Source organism: Carettochelys insculpta, chromosome 4 (genome assembly GCF_033958435.1).
Source record: "Carettochelys insculpta isolate YL-2023 chromosome 4, ASM3395843v1, whole genome shotgun sequence".
Taxonomy (NCBI): Eukaryota; Metazoa; Chordata; order Testudines; family Carettochelyidae; genus Carettochelys; species Carettochelys insculpta.
The window spans coordinates 38,229,338-38,251,438 of NC_134140.1; the positions used below are offsets into that span (position 1 = coordinate 38,229,338).

The window sequence follows — 22,101 nt, forward strand, 5'->3', positions numbered from 1 at the left end:
ATAGATATATCTGCACATGGGCTGTCTATACCCTTGGAACTTGGGTCTGATTCTCAGCTAGAGTACAAATACTCTAGAGCATTAAAAATAGTAAAAGAGCCCATCCTAATTTAGACAAGCCTAAGTTACTTGGCTTCCAGCACTGCTTTCTGCTTTCTGCATATCTTCCTTTTGAGACAAAGAAAGGGAAGAAGAAAAGGTTGCCAACATTTAATGATGTTTCAGGTAGGGAATGGAAAATGAAGTTCAAAGTCAACAAAAAGGGGGTATAATTGAAACAGAGTACTGCTTAAAATATTATATTTATTTCTTCATTTATTTATTGTCCAGAGTCCTCATGTACCTCGTATGATAGAGACCATTTACTACGTTAAAACCATGAGCCTGGTTCTCCTAATACTTATCCCAGTTTTACATCAGTGTGCTTCCACCAGCTGCCATAGAGTCACTCTTAATGTTCACCATTGTAAATGAGAGAAGAATCAGTGTTTGGGTCTGTAAATTTGCTTTGACAAAGTGAACTTATCACCAAATTCAAGACCGTGGAGGAAATAATAATTTATTATGACTGCATAATTTTGTAACACAGTTTAAAATTGAAGTGGTTAAATCAAAGTCATCATGCTGTGATCTGGTAAAACCAAAGGCAGACACCTTATTGCATTTGTGGAAGTAAGATTCCCAAATTAAGCAGTTCTTCTAAAAATAGCTGTCCATTTCTCTACCCCTTTACAAAAAGTGATTACTGTATACATTAAACATTAGAGATTCTACTCTTTTCTCCTGTGAAATTATTTTTTCTGGTAACTATAATAAACCTTATTATTAATGTAGAGGTATTTTTTCTATTTACTTAACCGGCCTCATCTACTCACTCTTTGTTGTTTTGTGCAACGCCTAGCACAATGGGACACTCTCCAGATGGAGCTGGGTGCTCCTGTAATGCAGACACACATTACTAAATAAGAGTTGCCTTTGACTTCAGTCAATAGGATTATCCTAAATATTTTCAATTGCTCAGTCACTTTTAATTTTTGCCATATATATATTTATATATATATATATATATATATATATTTATATATATATATATATATAAATAAACTGGCAAAATACTAATAACTAAAAGATTAAAACTAAACTTTGCCGGGGCTCTCAAGAGAGTCTGTCCTTTAGTGCTGAATCAACAACTGCTTTTTATAACTGTAGTCCTCATGTTATGAGCTTCTCTGCCAATGAAAATCAATAAAAACAATTTCCATCAACATTCATAATCTGCTCTTCTCACTGGTCTTCCATTATTTTCTGGAGCTGTTTTATCAAAATGCCAAAGGACCCAGACAGTATGGGATTTTGTTTGCCCTCTGGCTAAACACATGACTCCTAATTTTTTTTATATTTTAAATGTTTTTGATGTCAGGCTTTAAGTGCATAGCGTATATAAAACACTGGTCTGCAGTCTTTTATGGTAAGGATTTCAGGACAAAAGCTGGTGCTGATCTTTGTGGCATAGTTATGAGGCTCTTGAGCTCCGTGTCAGAGTGCCAAAATGAGGTTAAATCAGGGTCCACATGCTTTCTAGGCTTTTAGCATTGTTTGTGAGACTTTCTGAAGAGAGACAGATGTGCCATTATAAGAGAAAAATAAAGGCAGCAGCCTGTGTTAGCTGTAGTCATTTGCTAGCCCGCACAACAGAAACTCTTCAAATATGTTGAAAAAGCATTTATTGGAGTGCAATCTATAAAACACCATCCAGGTGCTGTTCATAATTGTAAAACACATTTTATTTAAAAACCCTTGGAAATCTGATGTGGTGATCTGTATGATGGAAGTGTTTTCCTCATGTCACATGCACAGTTCAGTTATCATGGTGTTTTTCCCTTTTTCTGTCCCACACAAGATACCAGCTTTATTTAGTTGAAGATTTTAGTGGAAAAATCAACAGTGGAATATTTTGGAAGTTGCTAGTTTGGGGTTTTTTGTTTGTCCCCCACCCCTTGGCAATAGAGAAATCTCTCTATGTCTACATATACACCAGAGGGTTTGGTTTTGTTGACAAAACTCACAGTGTCTACGCACAAACTTGGCACTTCCATCAACAGCATTCTGCCTTCCTGCAATGAGGAATAAGGCCTTTGTTGACAGTTTCTGATGACAAAAAAGCCATGTAGATGCTCTGGTGGTCCCTCTGTCGACAAACGGGCTTCCGGTTTGCTGGGCAGCCATGTTTGCTGAGTTTCTGGTAGGCCATTCTGTCGAGAGAGTGGCTGGGCAGTCTGGCCACTCTCTGTAGCAGAGCAGATTGCTCTTTCGATCCACTTTCATGTGTGGACATGATCTGTCAACAGAAGTTTTGCTGGAAGATCGCTTCCCACAGTAACTTCTGTTGACAGATCTCTGTACTGTAGACGTAGCCTATAAGTTGAGCATACCGACTGGAATCATTCTTTTAAAGCAGTCAGTATATCAAAGAAGCTAGAAAATTGACTTTTGCCACTTCCTTCTACAGTAAGCTGCTGTATATTGTACAGTAAGCTGCTATGGTATGCTGTATACTGGTCATAAATGTTAGTTTTGCATACCTGATTCAGGCTATTGTGTTTCATGGTTAGTCATCATACTCTCTAGAACTGCTATAGTATGAATCACAATAAACAGTGCTTTAGTAGTATGCCCAGGGTGAGGGTCAGAAAAGAGTTAGCACTAAACAGAGGCTGATGAGAATGTGAAGGAATGTACCTTTAGCTTGTGAGAAAAAAATCACTCATTGAGCTCACTCAGTCATAGAAAACAGGTCTTGCTAAGCAGCTGTGTTTGCTCTAACATGCAGGATTGCCCAATGAGGAAGAGTGAACAGTAAAAGAAAGAATTAATAGTGTATGAAGAGATTCAGAGCATGGGTTGGGTCACATTTTGTGATATTTCCTGTAGCGAACAGGAAATATTGAAACATGGCAACATTCGGTCTTGTTAAAATTGTTATAGGAACTTAATTTTACCTGAGAGCTGGTCTTATAATAAAACACAAGTAATTGACTAAAGCTCATGCAAAATTTGGCATAGTTTTACAAATATTCTATATAGGAGAGATGATTTTAATGTTAATTCATTCCTTTCCCTTTTTTTCTCAAGAAAATATTGCAATAGTAATGATCAAAGATTTCAAAACTTTAACTAGCTGAGTTTTCTTATGAATAGTTGAAGGGAGGAACATGAATATTAAGGAGCAGCCACCAGCGTAAGGTTATAGCTAAGTTTTTTTGTTTCACACTTGTGCTCCTGTGTGTGCATGTGTGCATAAGTGCACATACTGCTGTAATTCAGCAGATCTTTTAAATGAATAAGTCATGATTTATATTGTATCTGGTAAGAGAAAATAATCGCTGTTGATTTCAAGACTTGCACTTTCTATCAACATTAGAAGTACTAAATTACAAAGGTTCCATCCTCTGGTGCTGTGCAGTGAGAACAGTAAGTCACAAGCAGATTTCACTGACACCTCAGTGAGAAATATTGCACAGGCTATGAAAATTTTCAAGATTTCTGTGGGATACTTTTCAGAAAATGTCACCCTTTTCTTGGCAGTGACATCAAACATGTAATGGAAGTGTTAGCTGATACAAGGAGAAATGGAACTGTGGTTGAGGGTAGTGCTACTTTGATATAAGAAAAGAGTGTCGGAACACAGCTCCAAAGGTGGAAGGGAAGTGGCCTACATGCATATGCTAAAGTAATATTCCTGGCCACAATTGCTCCAGGATGGCTACTCTTTATCTCTTACCCCAGTATTATGACTGATGATTCTTATCTTTCCTGGCCATATCTTGGAAAGCCAGATGAAGGGAGGAGTAGCTGTGTGCTAGAGGTCTTGGAATGGAGTGGTCAAGAATCCACCTGTGGAAGAGTGCCCCTTTTGGGCTGTATGGGAAGCATATATACCTGAGTCAAATTACCCCTCATGCCAGTGGGTGTAATATTTTTTTTTTTAGCAGGCCACGTTCACCACTCTTTCGGAAGCCTCTTAACAGTCTTGATGCTCTCATGATACCAGATGAAACAATAAAAGGCCTGCAGTCAGCAAATGGCTTTAAGCAAAACAAAGGTATAGGAAAACTCAGAGAGCTCATCTACACTTGCCCCCAACTGTGAAGGGGGCATATTAATCAGGGTGGTGGGACATTACTAATGAAGTGCTGCGGTGAATACACAGCTCTTCATTAGGCTAATTCTCCCCCACGGCAGCTTTGAAGTGTCAAACATGCCGCGCAGAGTGATTGGGCAGCAAAATGGCAAATGAAATTTAATGTGGGTAAGTGTAAGGTAATGCACATTGGAAAAAATAACCCAAATTACATGTACAACATGATGGGGTCAAATTTAGCTACGACAGATCAGGAAAGGGATCTTGGAGTTATAGTGGATAGTTCTCTGAAGACACCCACGCAGTGTGCAGCGGCAGTTAGTAAAGCAAATAGGATGTTAGGAATTATTAAAAAAGGGATAGATAATAAGACAAAAGATATCATACTTCCCCTATATAAAACTATGGTACGCCCACATCTTGAGTACTGTGTACAGATGTGGTCTCCTCACCTCAAAAAAGATATATTGGCATTAGAAAAGGTTCAGAAAAGGGCGACTAAGATGATTAGGGGTTTGGAACGGGTCCCATATGGGGAGAGGCTAGAGAGATTGGGACTTTTCAGTCTGGAAAAGAGGCAATTGAGGGGCGATATGATAGAGGTATATAAAATCATGAATGGTGTGGAGAAAGTGAATATAGAAAAAATATTTTTTTCCCATAATACAAGAACTAGGGGACACCAAATGAAATTGATGGGTAGTAGGTTCAAAACTAATAAAAGAAAATTTTTATTCACACAGCGCACAGTCAATCTGTGGACCTCCTTGCCGGAGGAGGCTGTGAAGGCCAGGACTCTATTAGGGTTTAAAAAAGAGCTCGATAAATTTTTGCAGGTTAGGTCCATAAATGGCTATAAGCAAGGGGTAAAGTATGGTGCCCTAGCCTTCAGTACAAGGGCAGGAGATGGATGGCAGGAGATAAATCACTTGATCATTGTCTTCTGTTCTCCTTCTCTGGGGCACCTGGCATTGGCCACTGTCAGCAGATGGGATACTGGGCTGGATGGACCTTTGGTCTGAGCCAGTATGGCCATTCTTATGTTCTTATGACATGCCATGTGGCTGCAGGCACTTTGAAGGTCCCTCGCTACTTTGAAGTGCCATTAATCCCCAAAATTCTGAGGAAAATGTGAGGAAAGTGAAATGCTGGAGGCAGATTTTTTTAGAAGGGCCTAGCATATATGCTCAGGGCTAGATTTTCAGATTTTTAGCTTCAGTACAGACACCAAAATAGGTGGCTAACCAGAATGTTGGGTACTGGCAACAGTTTAGAATTCTTTCTCACTCGTTTGCTTGTGTGTTTATTTCTGCTACTTGTTTGATAGAAAAAAAGTCTAATTTGTACTCTTGATGTCTTGGCTTTAGCTCATGAGGTTCCAGGGTTTGTGTGAAACCACGGAAATCAGATGATAGGGAAAGGAGGACTCAAAATACATAGGCATGGTGGTGTTCATGTGGCATGTGCTTTCTGACAGCAGAAACCGTGACTTACGTGTTGCATAAATGATGCATTTACTTTTGTGGCAGCATTATCTCTAGCTGTAAGTGCATCTACCAACTGTTAAAAATTTACAATGATCAAGAGATCAGTCTGTATGTGGTGATGTTAGTGGTCAGTTAGTAGCTATCTTCCCTCTGACAAGACTGACCTAATGGGATTTTAGAGAGTACTGTGCATTAGAGCTGCAGTCATCCCTGTGAGACTCCTGAGGACTCTGGGTCATTAAGGACTCTGATGCCTGATTTACCACTGCATTACATAATTCTACCAATAGCTTCAAAGTAGCAAATTGATGTTAATGGCACAAGCATAAAAATTAAGTAATACAGTGTTGAATGGGCCCCCTGGTTACACATGCAAAATAGCAGTGTTTAGTTTCAGCATCTTGGTATAATTCCAGTAGGGACAATTATACTTTACCCAATTAGTTTCCATCTACAATATTTGTTGGATATTTCAGGTAAATGCTTCATTCAGATGTTATGTTTAGTTGGCTATTCTGCAGTAATATTTGCCTTGTGTAGATGGCTATGCTTCACTGGTGAATAAAGTTATACATAATTCTACAGTGCAGAATGGGAACCAGCATTTATGCACAAGAGGAGATGCATGTCCAACAGAGGCAACAATCTGTCTTTTGCAGGCCAGGGTGTTGAAAATTGAGTTGGTATATTTGTGTAGCAGGTCACTTTTTTTTCAACAGACACATCATACTCACTGCTGTTGCTGTTCCTTGCTTTTGATGGCAGTCACTAAATCAATCTGGGGGGACCTAAAGTAGTGCCTTGGCTGTATGAGTGGCCCTTCTGAGTGGGATGCTAAAGATTATTGTAATCAAGATGGTCTCCCAGGACAGGGTAGCTTTGCAAACTGTGCTTGTATACCCAAAATTTGCAGGGGTGTGCAAATTGAGTTATAGCGGTACGTCAGTTGGATGCAGAGGGATCGCGTGGCTCGAGCAACCTTGTGTACAGTCAGCACACACCTCACTTCACGTGCTCTCGCTTTGTTTGTGCCACTTTTGTAATACCAGTAGGAAAAAAAAAAGGACTATGCAGATGAAAGCCAGCAGAATCTGGCAACCCTGAATGTGGGCAACAGTAAACAAAATGTCTTGTTTCTACACATAGAGCCCCAAGATGCCACATACCTCCCACAGCTCTAAATTCAGCAGATTATGCATCAGCCACCCCTTTTATCCAAATAAGCAAATTTTGGGAATTTTGCAAACTGCCTTTTGAAAGGAAGATATATCTGCCAGCTCATCTTGTGCTTGAAGTCAGGATGTTGGCTGCCCACGTACTCTGAGCAGTGTTGCTTGTGTTCAGAATATTTGCTTCTGTTTTTTTTCTTTCTTTCCAGTGTCTGTGCAGACAAAGGTGGGAGTTAACTTATGGTAGTAAACTGCTCTAGGTTCCTTTTAGGCTGAAAAGTTCTATGTTATTATCTGATAGTATTTAAAAAAATATAGGCAGCTAGAGTCAAAGCATGTGTTTACTTTACAGACCTGTACAGAAAAGGTGTAAAATCTGAACCCAAACATTAAACTGCTTTTATAATATGGTTTCAAAATAGACAAAAAGCTGGAAGTGTTGATATCACCTTCTACATAAAAAACAAACAAAAAACCATGAGAGATCTTCTACAATAGTCTCCAAAACAAACATGTATTTGGTTACAGTATAGCCTATGCACATATTGACCGAATGAGATCTAAGTGCATCAAAAGTCCAGTCTGAATTACTGATTCTAGGCATTCTTTAATATTAATTTAGCTGGTAGGGTGCATAATTGTTCTGCTGCACTAACCAAACCCAATATCAATTGAATTTTTCAGCTCCATCATTAAAGCAAAATGGTCTTAAGTATTTAGATGGGCACCTGGTGACTAAGGCTTTTCAAACAAGTTGTGTAATGTTCATAGCTGTTGATCTGGCAATGTCCAATACCCAGGGTGCCTTTCTGTGTAAATTAGCAGTCCATACAGAATTTTCTGCTCCATTAATTGAGTGAATTCTTTGAGTTTCACACATTTCAAGGGCATTGTGCACCTATTTGCTCCTAATATGGTTATTACATGGGTGCACATATTTGCTATAACATAATTTGCAGAGTATTTTATTAAACTCACCCTATTATGAATATATATACATTCATTCCTGATTTGTGGTTCATTCTTGACCTTTTTAAAAATATGTTTATTTAGTAAAATCTAGAGAACCTTCAGCAATGGCTAAGGTATTTGTGTTTTTGGCTTGAAAACAGTGTAATAATGAATCCTCCGTAAATCAGTTAAAAACCCTCAATATTTAACATAGTGGCAATTTTGGAGAAAATACGCAAATATCTTTTTCATCCATGATGAATAAAAGGTCAAGTAAGTGTTACTCAATAAGCAAAGAATAAGCAATCAAACAGTATTAGATATGATTTGTCACCTTGACTTAAAAGAAACCTAAACAAAAGAAATTATATAACATTTAGCTGCTACTCAATTAAATGCTACAGCTGTCTCCTAGCCTGCCTTTCCTCTCTGAAAGAGAAACCTAGTTTTATTGAAGAAAAAGAGAAGAAGCCTTTCTTGCCCTTATTTGCTTTAAGAGACTTGCTCTGTCAGGTTGATAAATGGACTTTGACAGAAGCAAAGGTAATTCAAAGCCTGTTCCCAGGTAGAATAGTTTTTGACAAATTCCCACTGCACCCTCATCCACCACACCCCTATTTCCTACTGGGGAAAAAAAACCACTGAAAATATTTAGCATCGATCAGTCACATATTCAGTTACATTGAAGACACAACTCTGCTCTCGGTGAACTGTATTATAATGATGTTAACTAAGTGTAAATATTTTTGGTTTAGTTGCTAATTACATGATACATTGATTATCTGAAATGAAATTCTGCATAGATATGAAAGAAGATCAATGATTCAGTATGGCAAGAAATTAATTTTATAACACAAAGTACTCTTCTGTATTTGTGAATAACCACTGATCAATTGTAAGAAGCACACTGCACAACCTTCACAACACAATTCCATAATTCCTTTTAAAAGCCATAGAAAAGAGCCCTGAGATTTTAAGAGCTTGTGAGTAAATCATGCTACTTTTTGCTCTGCAGTTGCTTGACCATCAATCAGTTTATAAGGAATGAAAGAATATGGTGGACCTCCAGGGTTAATTCGATTTATTGCGGTTGTCACGCTTACTAGTTCATCCCGAGGTCAGAGTTAGTCCATTTGTATGTGTGCATCGTTTCCTGTTACCCTTTCCAGTTCTCTGTTATATCTGCAATAGCAGATCATTTTTTAAATTGCACTTCATGCTTATGAACATTTCCACTTGCCAGTCTTTATAATTCAAAATCAAATAACATTAATAAGGAAATAATCAACACTGTTAATTTTGAAAATGTCAATGCAGAGTTAGTTTTCTTCAGAATTATGACTTCTTTACATTATTAGCTCATGCAAATAAATGTCTGGGTTTTTTTTTCCCCAGACCTCTGGTATTAATTGTTTAAATTATTCCTCCTGTCATAATCGGAAAAGTTTGCTTTAAATGGGAGTCTTTGCTGTAAATAGATGTTTTATTATTGAAACAATAGATTTTGTTTAACTTTTAGGGCCCAGTCATACTTACTGAGGTAAATTGCAAAACTTCCATTTACTGAAATGGGAGCAGAATTAAATATAAAATATATTAAATAACTATAGACTTTGAGCATAAATCTCTTTTCATTCTCAGTCCAAGAGAATTATGTCTAATGTATATTTTACATATTTAAAGATTGCGATTCCTCAAATCTTTGTTGTGAATATATGCAAAACTCTTCAAAATTTGTTTTAACAACATAGCTGTTTGATGCAAGCAATGATTACGGTCTATAAGAAATAAGACATCAAAATGTTAAAAAGCAGGAAACTTGCTTTTATAAATCTGTGCAATTAAAGAATTGTGTTGGCTTTCTTGTATATAGCACTAGCTACTTTAGTAAAAAGAGCCACATAAGTGCATAGATAAACTATATTTGATTAGTTAAATGCAGGTTGGTACCATAAATATAGCACAGTTCCCCTGACATTAATCTCAAGACCAATCATTAGATAACTATGGTAGAACATCTGTCTTATGACCACCAGAGTTATGCACTGTATCCATCATTTGGAAGTGGAAATACACAATCATGTAGCAGACACACACACACTCCAATTAGTGTACATTGTACATAGTACTGTTCTGTAAACTATTGAAAAGTGATTTTGTTAAGAATGGCATTTAAAATGGTTAAAAGCAATGTTTACTTCTTCAGAGTTAAGTTTGAGTGCTGCATTATGTCAGTGTTCAAAATTTTGAACCATATTTAGTATTTAGTATGTGGGGTTAGATGTAGTTTGCAGGCATAGACAGCCAACATATTTATGCCATATATTCCCCCAAGTTATGAGAAGCTGCCGTATGAAGGCATACCATCAGCCCGCTTACAATATTTTATATGGCAAAGGCCTGGGAAATAACCTTATTGTTGTTAATTGCAGATGTTTGCAACAGAATTGGTAACTAGAGTAGAAAGCCATATCTTCTTTAGATAATACCATTTTAAAAAAAAACCTATTCTCTCTGACTGAAAGTCAGAAGCTACAGAAAAACACAAACTCCTGGTGTCACACACTTCCTACTGCCTTATTGCAGCTACAACTGTCTGTGAAATATGTCCTATCTTATGTAATTTATGACGTGGCCCCTGGAAGTCAATAGATCAGTCAATAGAGCAGGGGCTCTTAAGTAATCACTGATGGCTGTCTAATCTCTGCATTTCTCAGAGTTCTCATTCTTAAATATTTCCATGTTCTAATATTTATCACGTTCATTAGAAGAGTGGTCATTCTTATGGAACATTACATCCAGTTTTGGGGTCCTCAGTTCAAGAACAATGGTGATACATTGGAGATGGTTCAGAGAAGAGCCTTGAGAATGATAAAGGATTACAAATCATTCCTTTATAAGGATCAACAAAAGAGCTCAGTCTTATTTAGTTTATAAAAGATAGAGTCCATGAATATCAACTGAGGAAAACAAGTATTTAATAATGGACTCTTCAGTCTGGCAAAAATAGCTGCAATAGTATCCACTGGTGAGAAGTGGAAGCTAAACAGAGTGGAAATGAGGTGCAGAATTTTAGTCGTGAGTGTAATTATCCATTGGAACAACAGACCAAGGCCTGTGGTCTATTCTTCATCACTGGCTATTTTAAAATTGAGAATGAGTACTGTGCTAAAAGACATGTTCTATGAACTGCTTTTGGTAATTTCTGTGGCTAATACTAAACAGAAGGTCAGACAATTTTGACAATGATAATTTTTGGCTTTGGAACCTATAAATAAGATTAGTGAATGGTGGCAGAACCATATTCATTGGAACATGATGGCACACATCTCAAATTTGTTGAGCAAAGGAGGCCAATTTGAAGATTGTTTATTCAAAATTAATTTTCTTATCAAAATAATTTCAATTTATTACTGTTAGTTTTGCTTTCCAAGGCAATCTATGTTTTCTGAAGAAATAGCTAAGGACATAAAGAATTTGTGAATTTCTTCATAGTAACATTTGCTTTGTTTCTCTCTTTAAATTATTCCCTAAAATAAGCAAACAAATGGTATTGCTGGATTTGTGCTTCATCTAGCACAATTTAAAACTTTGTAGAAAGGATTCAATTTTAATCATTTTATATACCATTGCAATTTGATCTGATTTCCATTCTAGTATGTTTCATAAAAATGCATTGGGAAAAAAAAGAAAACAATATAAATATATATCCTACACCATTTTTGTCTGTCTTCGGATGATTGATTCATTTTCCAAACAATCAAGTATTAACTATAACAAATTATGGGGTGATTGCAAAGGGATAAAAGGAACAAATAATAGTTTCCCAGAAATATAGTCTCAATGCAAAATGAATACTGATGCTCTTCAAGCTGTCTTTTGTTGTGACTCAGTTGTGAAAGTAAACAATCTGAATGTGAGTATAGGGGCCTGCTTTTGATTTTCTTCTTGTCAAGAGATGCTTTTTCACACTTAGGAATATTTACTTCTCTCACTCCAAATTTGATATGCCTTTGCTGAGGAAAAACAATAAAATAAATCCTAGTTTTTCTGATTTTGCTAAATGTTTTTTATTTCAGTACAGATTTTAAGATACAAGCCTTTACTGCTACAAAATAATTTATTTTTGGAGGAAATGAGTTTTTGGTTCTTCTGGGATAACAATATGCCATAAACCAGCTGAAAGGGAGAGGTAATGTGGATTAGAAGAGTATTAGCATAGAGTAATACTTTTCCTTACACGAATGGAATTGTAACCAGCTTTTGAGTCTTGCTATGATGTAGGCTTAATGTCACTTTGTTTTGTTAATGACAATGGGTAATTTACTACTGATTCTATGCTTTCCTAGTCAGAATTGATAATGTGTAACCTTTCAAGAAGAGCCTCGTTGACTGGGTTCCTACTATCCATGGAATCTTTATTCATACATAACTTAGCCATATTAAAGGAGGATAGGAAACAAAGCCGTGGGAGCAATAGAAAATACATTCTACATCAGTTAATAAATGCAGGGTCACCTTGAAAATCAAGAGTTTGTAAGAAGAGTAAAATGCCTGAGTTCTGTGGAGGAGAGGAGAGGCCATGCACTTTTGTAAATAGCATAATGCTATCTCAGTGTTAGATGAGGTGCTTTGAGCAGAATCGCTTGCTGTAAACTGTGTTAGAGAAGTAACAGGTGACTGGTTAGTGTGTGGTGAGGACGTACTAACTGGCTGCACTCAACTACCCCTATTTATATTCCTGGAGTTAAAGAGAGCAGCATTATAGATGCCTGTTGTGCACATGTCACTTCTTCTCCAACATCCTTAATGCACCAGCACAGAAAAAACGGAACTTGTAGGCTCTGTAGGTAATGATAAGCATCTTATAAGCACCTACATTGATCTTCATGGGGAGCGAATTATTCAGTTAGTAATCTTATTGGGTAGCCTCACAAAAACAAGCAGTCCTGTAGCCCCTTAAAATTAACAAATTTATTTATTTAAATTTTATTTATTTATATCAATGAATACATTTGCGAGTCTTTAAGGGCCTACAGGACTGCTTGTTTTTATTGGATTAGTAATGATTCTATAGTTTACTCAATTGCAACATTATCTAGTTCTTATTCTTTTTTGTTTATCGCTACTTCTCAGACACTTCAAAATCAATTTACCATATCATTTACTGAATCTAAGTGCAACAAGGAAACATAAAGAGCATTCATTTGCATTCACCTCTGGAATATTGTAGCCTGAGCTGTTTCCAAACTTCCATATTTTAAAACGTGACTACTTACCTGAAACTATATATATAAATATTTAACGTGGGCACCTCTGATCTTTGTAACTGAAGTCTGTTACATGTTCTGCTGAGGACACTGGATGTGCTATTTTTCCAATTAGTAAAGCATCAGTGATAAAGCTGAAAGCTGAAGTCAGGGAGGTTCAAGTTGGAAATAAGATGCACATTTGATAGGGAAAATAATTAAGCATAGCAACATATTGCCAAAAGGATATGGTATGTTTTCTATTTCTTAAAGGCCCCTTGAAACCAAATTTCAATAATTTTTTTCTGAAAAAATATGCTCTAGTTCAACCATAATTTTTGAAAAACAGTGGGTGGAATTCTGTCATCTATTTGGAGGAGGAGGTCAGACGAGATGATCAAAATGCTTCTTCTAGTTTTAAGATCTACATGTATCTGCAGGTTGTGAATAATTGTTTATTCATAGTTGTCATGGTTTTACCTTCATAATCCTATTTAATTATAGGCTTTTACAGAAAAGCTGAAGTGTTAATGACTGAGTAAACGGGGTGCATTCTTTCTCCAGTTAAAATACACATAGTCTAAATAGAAAATAAACATACTCTTCTAATTTACTACTTGATTACTTTTTTTTTTAATTTTTTTATTTCTTTTTTTTTAATTTTTACCACATTGCACAACCAGCATGAAACTACAGTGATCTCTAGAATTGCTCCTAAACTGCTGATGCCTAGGCAGTACATTTCAGCTAGAGAAGTACAAAATGGTTTGGATCGCATCAGAATTAAACATTGGTGTGAAACTCAGTACAAACTTGAAAGTTACTAAAAGAAGATTTTCTTTTTCTCTTTCTGTTATTTCCACACACTTTAAAACTTCCTGTTTTCACTTGAAACCAGAAGTGAAAATAATAGGGAAAACTAGAAGGAAAAAACGGTTCTTGTATTTCTCTTCATGCCCAAATTCGTTAGTACTTGCGGTGCCTTTTTTCTGATGGTCTTTGCCAGTGCTGAATACCAGCACCTTGGCAGCACCAGCCGTGTGACCCCTGGGCAGGGGGAGGGTCAGGGAGCCAGCTGAGTACCGGCTCCCCTTTTTGTAAAAAAAAAAAAAAAAAAAACAACAACAAAAAAACCCCACTGAGCACTGGTAATCACCTGCAATACAATGACTGACTACGATTGAATGATTTTGATTAACTTAAAAGGATGGTTTATGCATGGTTCTCAGTTCCCCCACACACTTTGAAAAAGCCTGATCCTGTAATCTTGACACAGGAAAAATTGCTACTGACCCCAGTTCACAAAATTGCAATGAATGTTTTCCATGCAGCTAAAATGGAATTGCTTGCCTTACTCTCCAGTTTTCCACAGAGTAGATTTGGTCTTAGTAATTGGAAGAGAGCACCATTTGAATTCACTACTCATTTTCATTCATGCTTTATTCATGATCTATAGATCTGTGTCAGCCTTTTGCTATTTCTTACATTCATCCTTTTCAAATTAGTGCATGTAATTTGGACGTAATTTTCTTCTATATACTTTTTTATCATGAATTATCAATGTCATTCTAGCTGTTTCCCCGTTATCCCAATGAAAGAGAGAGACACACTCATCAAATACATGTACCTCTAAGTGTGAATGTTTGCATGTAAGAAGTATGTATCTGAATGCTTTTGGTGTGTGTTTAGATATCTAGCAATACTTCCTACTACTTATGTGTTTGCCTCTGTGTATTGCACAGCATAGTCTCTTCTCTCTATCTCACCCTCACCATTTCAATTTTCTGTGTGGTGTTTGCATCCTGTTTATAGAAGTGATTCACTGTCCCCTTGTGATAACTTACAGTTTATTCATGCAGAGATTTAAATTAGAGGGGTTGTAAAATGTTCTGACAATAAATATATAGGCAGTTACTAGATGTGTGTGTTAATTATGCAATAACCCCAAAGCAGAGTAAAGGAATAAACAAGGTGAAAAAACAAATTCATTTTGTTTTAAAGGAAAATAAATTCTATATGGAGTCCCATTCTGAGCCTATTTGGCTTGTTTTTGTTGTCTAGAGCAATATATTGAAGACTTTTTCTGCATAGGGATTATAATGTCTACTCTACTGTTATTAGTACCTAGAAGGGGAATAACCATGAAGTGTATCAGTGTTCTTATAGCTTGGAATCTCCTTGTTGTACAGTTGTTAACACCACTATTGCAGATTCCCTTGATATGTGCTAAATTACAATAATTAACCTTGTGTCCAGGATACCAGATTTTAACTCCTTGTGGGGAAAATTGTTCCCCAAAAGGGATTATTTTTATACCTTGTTTAATTGGCTTTTGCGGAGTCTCTGCATGAGGAAGGGGAACAGATGAATGGGGAATATGTCATGCTTTCAAAAATAAGAAAAAAGCTGTTTTAATAATGAGAATAGCTTTTATTTTTCTTTTTTCAAAGGTAACCATACCTTTGCTTTCCCTGGTGTCACATTGATAAAAGGTGTGGGCTGTGCTGTAAACTATGTGGTCATATTAAGTATTTCTAAAATACCAATATTGTTAGTTGTGGGTCATCAATTCTATCTGAGGAAGAGCTTTAGAATGTGGCTAAATACTAAGTTACTAGACTTTGCCCTTACGTAGGCTTTTGAAATACTCACCTGAAAAGGACTAGTGAAGATGTTGTAAAATAATTCCATTGGTTTGCAGATGGGGAAACTGAGGCAATGATGAATGACATGTCCAACTTGCATTCATGCAGAAAGTCCATGATAGTCAGCAACAGAGCCTGGATTTCTTGACTCTTTGTATGATGTTGCAGTCAACAAAAAGTATACAGGGTATTTTTCAATATGATGGAGAGAAATTAGGCTTATATATTCAGCTATTACTTTTCCTGCCCTAAATCATAACATCCTGAGAGGATTTAGTGCAATGAACAATTTAGATTGGGGTTTTCAAAGCCACTGAAGGGACTGGAGTGCCCAATACCCTTTAAAATTAGCAAGGATTCAGCATCCAAATCCCCTAGGTGGCTTTGAAAATCTCTTTCTTAAGTTAACCCCCTTTCTATCCCCAGAATAATTCTACCTATTTTAAAACTTAGATACAAAAGAGCTGCAACTATTCCTAAAAATTAGACATAATATATCTATAAAATCTGTCTATAATGGTGACAAATATCATCTACCATGGGGAAAATGTTGTATAACAAACAGCATCCCTGAGAAAAGAAACTCATTTTCCCCCACTATCATATTTTGTTGAAATCATTTGCACCACAAAAGGTAAGACTGATGAATTTTAGAGACATGCCAATGAAACTAGTGAACTTTGGCTACTTCAGAGAGATTTAGTGACTCACTGTGGTAGAAGTTGCAGATGTACTTTAAACAACCAATGTACAAGTATAAAGTGTTGGAGAGGTTCAGGTGTCATTAACACAAGTAGGAGTAAGTATCAGAGAGGTAGCCGTGTTAGTCTGTATCTTTGAGAACAGCAAGAAGTCCTGTGGCACCTTATAGACTAACAGATGCTTCAGAGCATAAGCTTTTGTGGGCAAAGACCCGCTTCCAAAGACAGATGATTTCAGAACAAGTTCCGATCTCTCCTAATAATGAATGCAAATTATGATACTGTCTGCGGAGGAGCAATGGTGAAGAAAAATGCATGAAAAGAGTAGGATGGCAACAAACAGACCAAGGTGAAATTTTGAAATAAATAAATTGCAACAAATGTTTTGGAAAATGAAAACATGCTATCAAAATTGAAGAGAAATAGGCAACACAGAAACAATACAATGAAGAAATAAAGATCTGAAGAACCAATAAAGAATTTTACATAATAGGGGTCTAATGGCGGTTTTAAAACAGCCAGACACGTCTTCTTCTTCCTTTCTGCTAACACATACAGTGCTTTAGAATCCACACACCAACCACGCATAAGCTACAACATGATCTCCACTTCCCCCTCCCACACAATCAATCCCACACTACGTTGCAGATACTGGGGGGCCTTTCTGCAGAGTGAGGATGGCATGGAGACACAACGTGTTATTTTAATAACAAAATTACTTTGCAAACTTTACACTGAATAGAACTGTGAAGTAAAATCTATTGCCTAGTTATTATTTTAAATAACACAACAGCATATTGTCATGCACTAAGAAAGTGGCAGGATTTTAGCACAAAACGTTGATGTAAAATAGGGCTATGAAATCATGAAAATAATTGCAATTAATCTCAGATTTAATCACACTATTAAACAATTGAAACAAAAAGCAGTCAAGTAGCACTTTAAAGACTAGCAAAATGGTTTATTAGGTGAGCTTTCGTGGGACAGACCCACTTCTTCAGACCATAGCCAGAGCAGAACAGACTCAATATTTAAGGCACAGAGAACCAAAAACAGTAAGCAAGGAGGACAAATCAGAAAAAGATAATCAAGGTGAGCAAATCAGAGAGTGGAGGGGTGGGGGGGAGTCACTATAGGGGCTTGTCTGCATACTTGGCTCAATCTAATTCTTGACCTTCCCCCCCACCCCTCCACTCTCTGATTTGCTCACCTTGATTATCTTTTTCTGATTTGTCCTCCTTGCTTACTGTTTTTGGTTCTCTGTGCCTTAAATATTGAGTCTGTTCTGCTCTGGCTATGGTCTGAAGAAGTGGGTCTGTCCCACGAAAGCTCACCTAATAAACCATTTTGCTAGTCTTTAAAGTGCTACTTGACTGCTTTTTGTTTTGATAGTGTATAGACTAGCACGGCTTCCTCTTTGTTACTATTCAATATTAAACAATTGATATTTGTAGCTGTTTTTCTACATTTGCAAATATATTAATTTCAAATTCAAGCTAGAATACAAATTCTCACTTTACTTCTGAGGAAATATTTATGCTGGAGAAATTGTGAACAAAGTAAATAATTTTTTTCAGTTCACGTCATGTGAGTTCTGTAGTGAAATCTCTGCATTGTGAAGTTTCAATTTACAAATATAGATTCTTTTTTGTCACACAGCTGCAGTCAAAAACAAAACAATGTAAAACTTTAGGGCCTACAGGTCCACTCAGTACTACTTCTTGTCTAGTGACTCACTTAGGCAACAAGTTTGTTGACATTTATGTAACGTAATGTTGCCTGCTTCTTATTTACAATGTCCTCTGAAAGTGAGAACAGGCATTCCCGGGGGTCTTTTGTAGCTGGCATTAGGAGTATTTAGCTGTGTCTACACGTGCACGCTACTTCGAAGTAGCGGCACTAACTTCGAAATAGCGCCCGTCGTGGCTACACGCGTCGGGCGCTATTTCGAAGTTAACTTCGACGTTAGGCAGCGAGACGTCGAAGTCGCTAACCTCATGAGGGGATCGGAATAGCGCCCTACTTCGACGTTCAACGTCGAAGTAGGGACCGTGTAGACGATCCGCGTCCCGCAACGTCGAAATTGCTGGGTCCTCCATGGCGGCCATCAGCTGGGGGGTTGAGAGATGCTCTCTCTCCAGCCCCTGCGGGGCTCTGTGGTCACCGTGGGCAGCAGCCCTTAGCCCAGGGCTTCTGGCTGCTTCTGCGGCAGCTGGGGATCCATGCTGCAGGCACAGGGTCTGCAACCAGTTGTCGGCTCTGTGTATCTTGTGTTGTTTAGTGCAACTGTGTCTGGGAGGGGCCCTTTAAGGGAGCGGCTTGCTGCTGAGTCCTCCCTGTGACCCTGTCTGCAGCTGTGCCTGGCACCCTTATTTCGATGTGTGCTACTTTGGCGTGTAGACGTACCCTCGCAGCGCCTATTTCGATGTGGTGCCACGCAACGTCGAAGTTGAACATCGACGTTGCCAGCCCTGGAGGACGTGTAGACGTTATTAATCGAAATAGCCTATTTCGATGTTGCTACATCGAAATAAGCTATTTCGATGTTGGCTTCACGTGTAGACGTAGCCTTTATGTGCTAGGTATGCTGCACATTTGTATGCGCCTACACACTTTGGTCACTGTTGTATCACTGCTGATGATAGATTGGATCATGATCAAGCACAAAGCAGTTGGACTGACACATGTGATTTTCATCATCTAAGTCAAATGCTTACCATCAGAAGGATGATTTTCTTTTCTGGTTGGTTAAGTTCTCTACATTCTGGATGTGTCTAAACTAGGAACTCTACACACATTTTTCCCTTACTTCAAAGCTAACTTTGAAGTAGGAAGCCCAAATTTGAAGTCCTTTGTCCATTCCTGTGACTGGAGTTGTGCCCTACTTCTCAACTTCAAAGTAGGGTCTGTGTGCACACAACTTCAAAGTTGCTTACTTCAAAGTTGTACTTCAAAGTAAGCAACTTCGAAATTATTTTTGTAGTGTAGACACAGCCTTTGCCTGATAGTGCTGCTCTTTTAAGATTTCTGACAGCATATTCCACAACTCATCTTTTTGGATTTTGGGAGGCACTTAAGTGCTGCAACTATATTTAGAAATCTCACATTGATGCCTTGTTTGTGTTTATGGTAGTTTTTTTTTTGGTCAAATCTTCAGTGCAAGTCTGCTTAACATGACTAGCACGTGTTGGATTATCATCTGAGACTGTGCTAACATGAAATATATGGCAGAATGTAGGTAAAACATAGAGTAGGAGATGTAAAATTTTCCCTGCAGGAGTTTGGTCACAAACTTAATTAGCACATTATTTTTAACAAGCATCATCAGTATTGAAAACATGGCAAAACATGAAGGAGCATATGAAGGTTAAGTATATCTGTCACATAAATGCCTTGCAGCGTTGGCAATAAAAGTGCAATGGAAATGCCTATTGTCACTTTTAGGTGACATTTTAAATGAGACGTGAGTAGCATAATTTTGGGAATTATTTACCAAGATTAATGCTGAATTCTCCATCACTGTGAAATTCTAACTCAAAATTGAATGTTGTTCTGAAGTATTAAGAATTATTCTGAGGAAGTTCAATGGCTTGTGTCAACAGGAGATCAGGACAAATGATCACAATGGCCCCTTCTTGCCTTGAAACCCATGAATCTATTAATGGGAGTTGATTATGGCAGTAATGTGCAGGATTGTATAATTATATAGTTCATAGTTAGGGTGAAATATGCTCTATGATATTAATATAGTTACAGAGGTTGTTGACATGATTATTTTCTCTTACTACTACATTACTGTACAGATATTAAATTTTAGAATGAGTGCACTATGCCACATAACAAGTCTCTATATGAAGATTTATCATTCCATATTGTTTTCTGTACGGGGATTACTGTCATTGCATAAAATCTACCTTTGAAAGGCACTGGAAGATTCTCTCAATACTACAAAATCTTTGGGTGAAAGAAAGATGTCATAGCAACCCCTTCATTATCCTTCTCCATACAGGTAGTACAAGGAGACTGGCATAATTGTGAAGACTATGATGAAAATGATGCCCACGGTCATCCACTGTGAATTAGAGAAGTCTTATAGTTGCTCTAATTTTGTGCTACAGGGCTAAGCATGATGCAGACTGGCCTGGAACTGGTGAAGTAATAGTAAGAAGAAATTGTTTGTTTGCCTCCTCCTCAATGCTTCTAGCTCCTCTTAGCCACAGGTTTGACAGCTGTAGTTTTGAGCAGGAGTAACAGGACACAAAGAAGTTGTGGGTAGTAATTATGCATGGAATTCTTCACAATGAAGGACCAGACCATCTTCACTGAATAGGTGAACCCTGTTATAACATACATGAATTAATACAATACGTGACAGAATAAAAAATGTCCTGATATTCTTCAGTAACTTTCAGTGTTTCAGGAGTCTATTATTTTCCCTATGCTTGATGATATTTGATACTTTTGCTGAAATACATACCCTCTTCCAGCATCAACAGAATAAGATGTCACTTACCACTATAAGGCTACGTCTACACGTGAAGCCAACATCGAAATAGCTTATTTCAATGTTGCGACATCGAAATAGGCTATTTCGATGAATAACGTCTACACGTCCTCCAGGGCCGGCAACGTCGATGTTCAACTTCGACGTTGCTCAGCCCAACATCGAAATAGGCGCAGCGAGGGAACGTCTACACGCCCAAGTAGCACACATCGAAATAGGGATGCCAGGCACAGCTGCAGACAGGGTCAACGGGCGGACTAGCGCTTCCGGGGCAACAGCTAGCCGCTCCCTTAAAGGGCCCCTCCCACATACACTCAGCCTGCACAGCATGCGGTCTGAGGAGCCATAAGCACACAGACCCCGGGCGCCACAGTCATGGACCCCCAGCAGCAGCAGCAGCAGCAGAAGCAGCAGCAGCAGCAGCAGCTAGAGGTCCACCCAGCCCTCCCGGCAGGAGCAGGGCTTGCCCTGGCCCATGCCATGTGGGAGGCAGCTGAGTACCTTCTTGCCCCAGGGAAGGAGATGCCCCCAGGGCAGCAGGGCTCAACCCCTACCCCTGCAGCATCCCGCTCCACCCCCGGCCTCACACGCCGGCGGCTGTGGAGCTACCCCACCAGCACCGACTGGTGGGAGCAGCTGGTGCTTGGGGAGTGGGACGACGACCACTGGCTCAGGAACTTCAGGATGACCCGGCAGACATTCCTGGAGCTGTGCCAGTGGCTCACCCCCACACTCAGGCACCGGGACACCACCATGCGGCGTGCCCTCCCTGTGGAGAAACGGGTCGGCATCGCTGTCTGGAAGCTGGCCACTCCCGACAGCTACCGATCCATGGGGCAGCAGTTTGGCATTGGAAAGGCCACTGTCGGGGCTGTCTTCATGGAGGTAAGAGAACCCACAGGGGGAGGCCAGGGTAGGGCAGAGGGGCCAGGGCAGAGCAGGGGGGCCAGAGCAGGGCAGGGGGGCCAGGGCAGGGCAGGGCAGAGCAGGGGGGCCAGGGCAGGGCAGGGCAGAGCAGGGGGGCCAGGGTAGGGCAGGGCCACGCACACCCTGCTCACCCCTCATTGGGGCTGTCCCATGTGCTTTCTCTGCAGGTCGTGCGTGCCATCAACGCCATGCTCCTGCACAGGCTCGTGAGGCTGGGGGACCCACATGCCACTGTCGCCGCCTTTGCCACCCTGGGCTTCCCCAACTGCTTCGGGGCTCTGGATGGGACTCACATCCCCATCCGCGCCCCGTACCACAGTGGAGGAC

The 22,101-nt window shown here is 38.8% G+C and overlaps 1 protein-coding gene across 8 annotated transcripts in view; it reads left to right on the forward strand.

Annotated features, from left to right (window-relative positions):
- Positions 1–22,101, forward strand: part of PCDH7 (protocadherin 7) — a 416,058-nt gene that overhangs the window by 330,317 nt on the left and 63,640 nt on the right. The window contains exon 3 of one of the 8 annotated variants that reach the window (XM_074992581.1): positions 20,353–20,762. The exons of the other annotated variants lie outside the window; for them this stretch is intronic. Coding sequence (XP_074848682.1) covers positions 20,353–20,375 — 23 coding nt within the window. The 3' untranslated portion in view covers positions 20,376–20,762. Of the gene's footprint in view, positions 1–20,352; positions 20,763–22,101 lie in introns of those variants that run through there. 8 annotated transcript variants of the gene reach the window in all.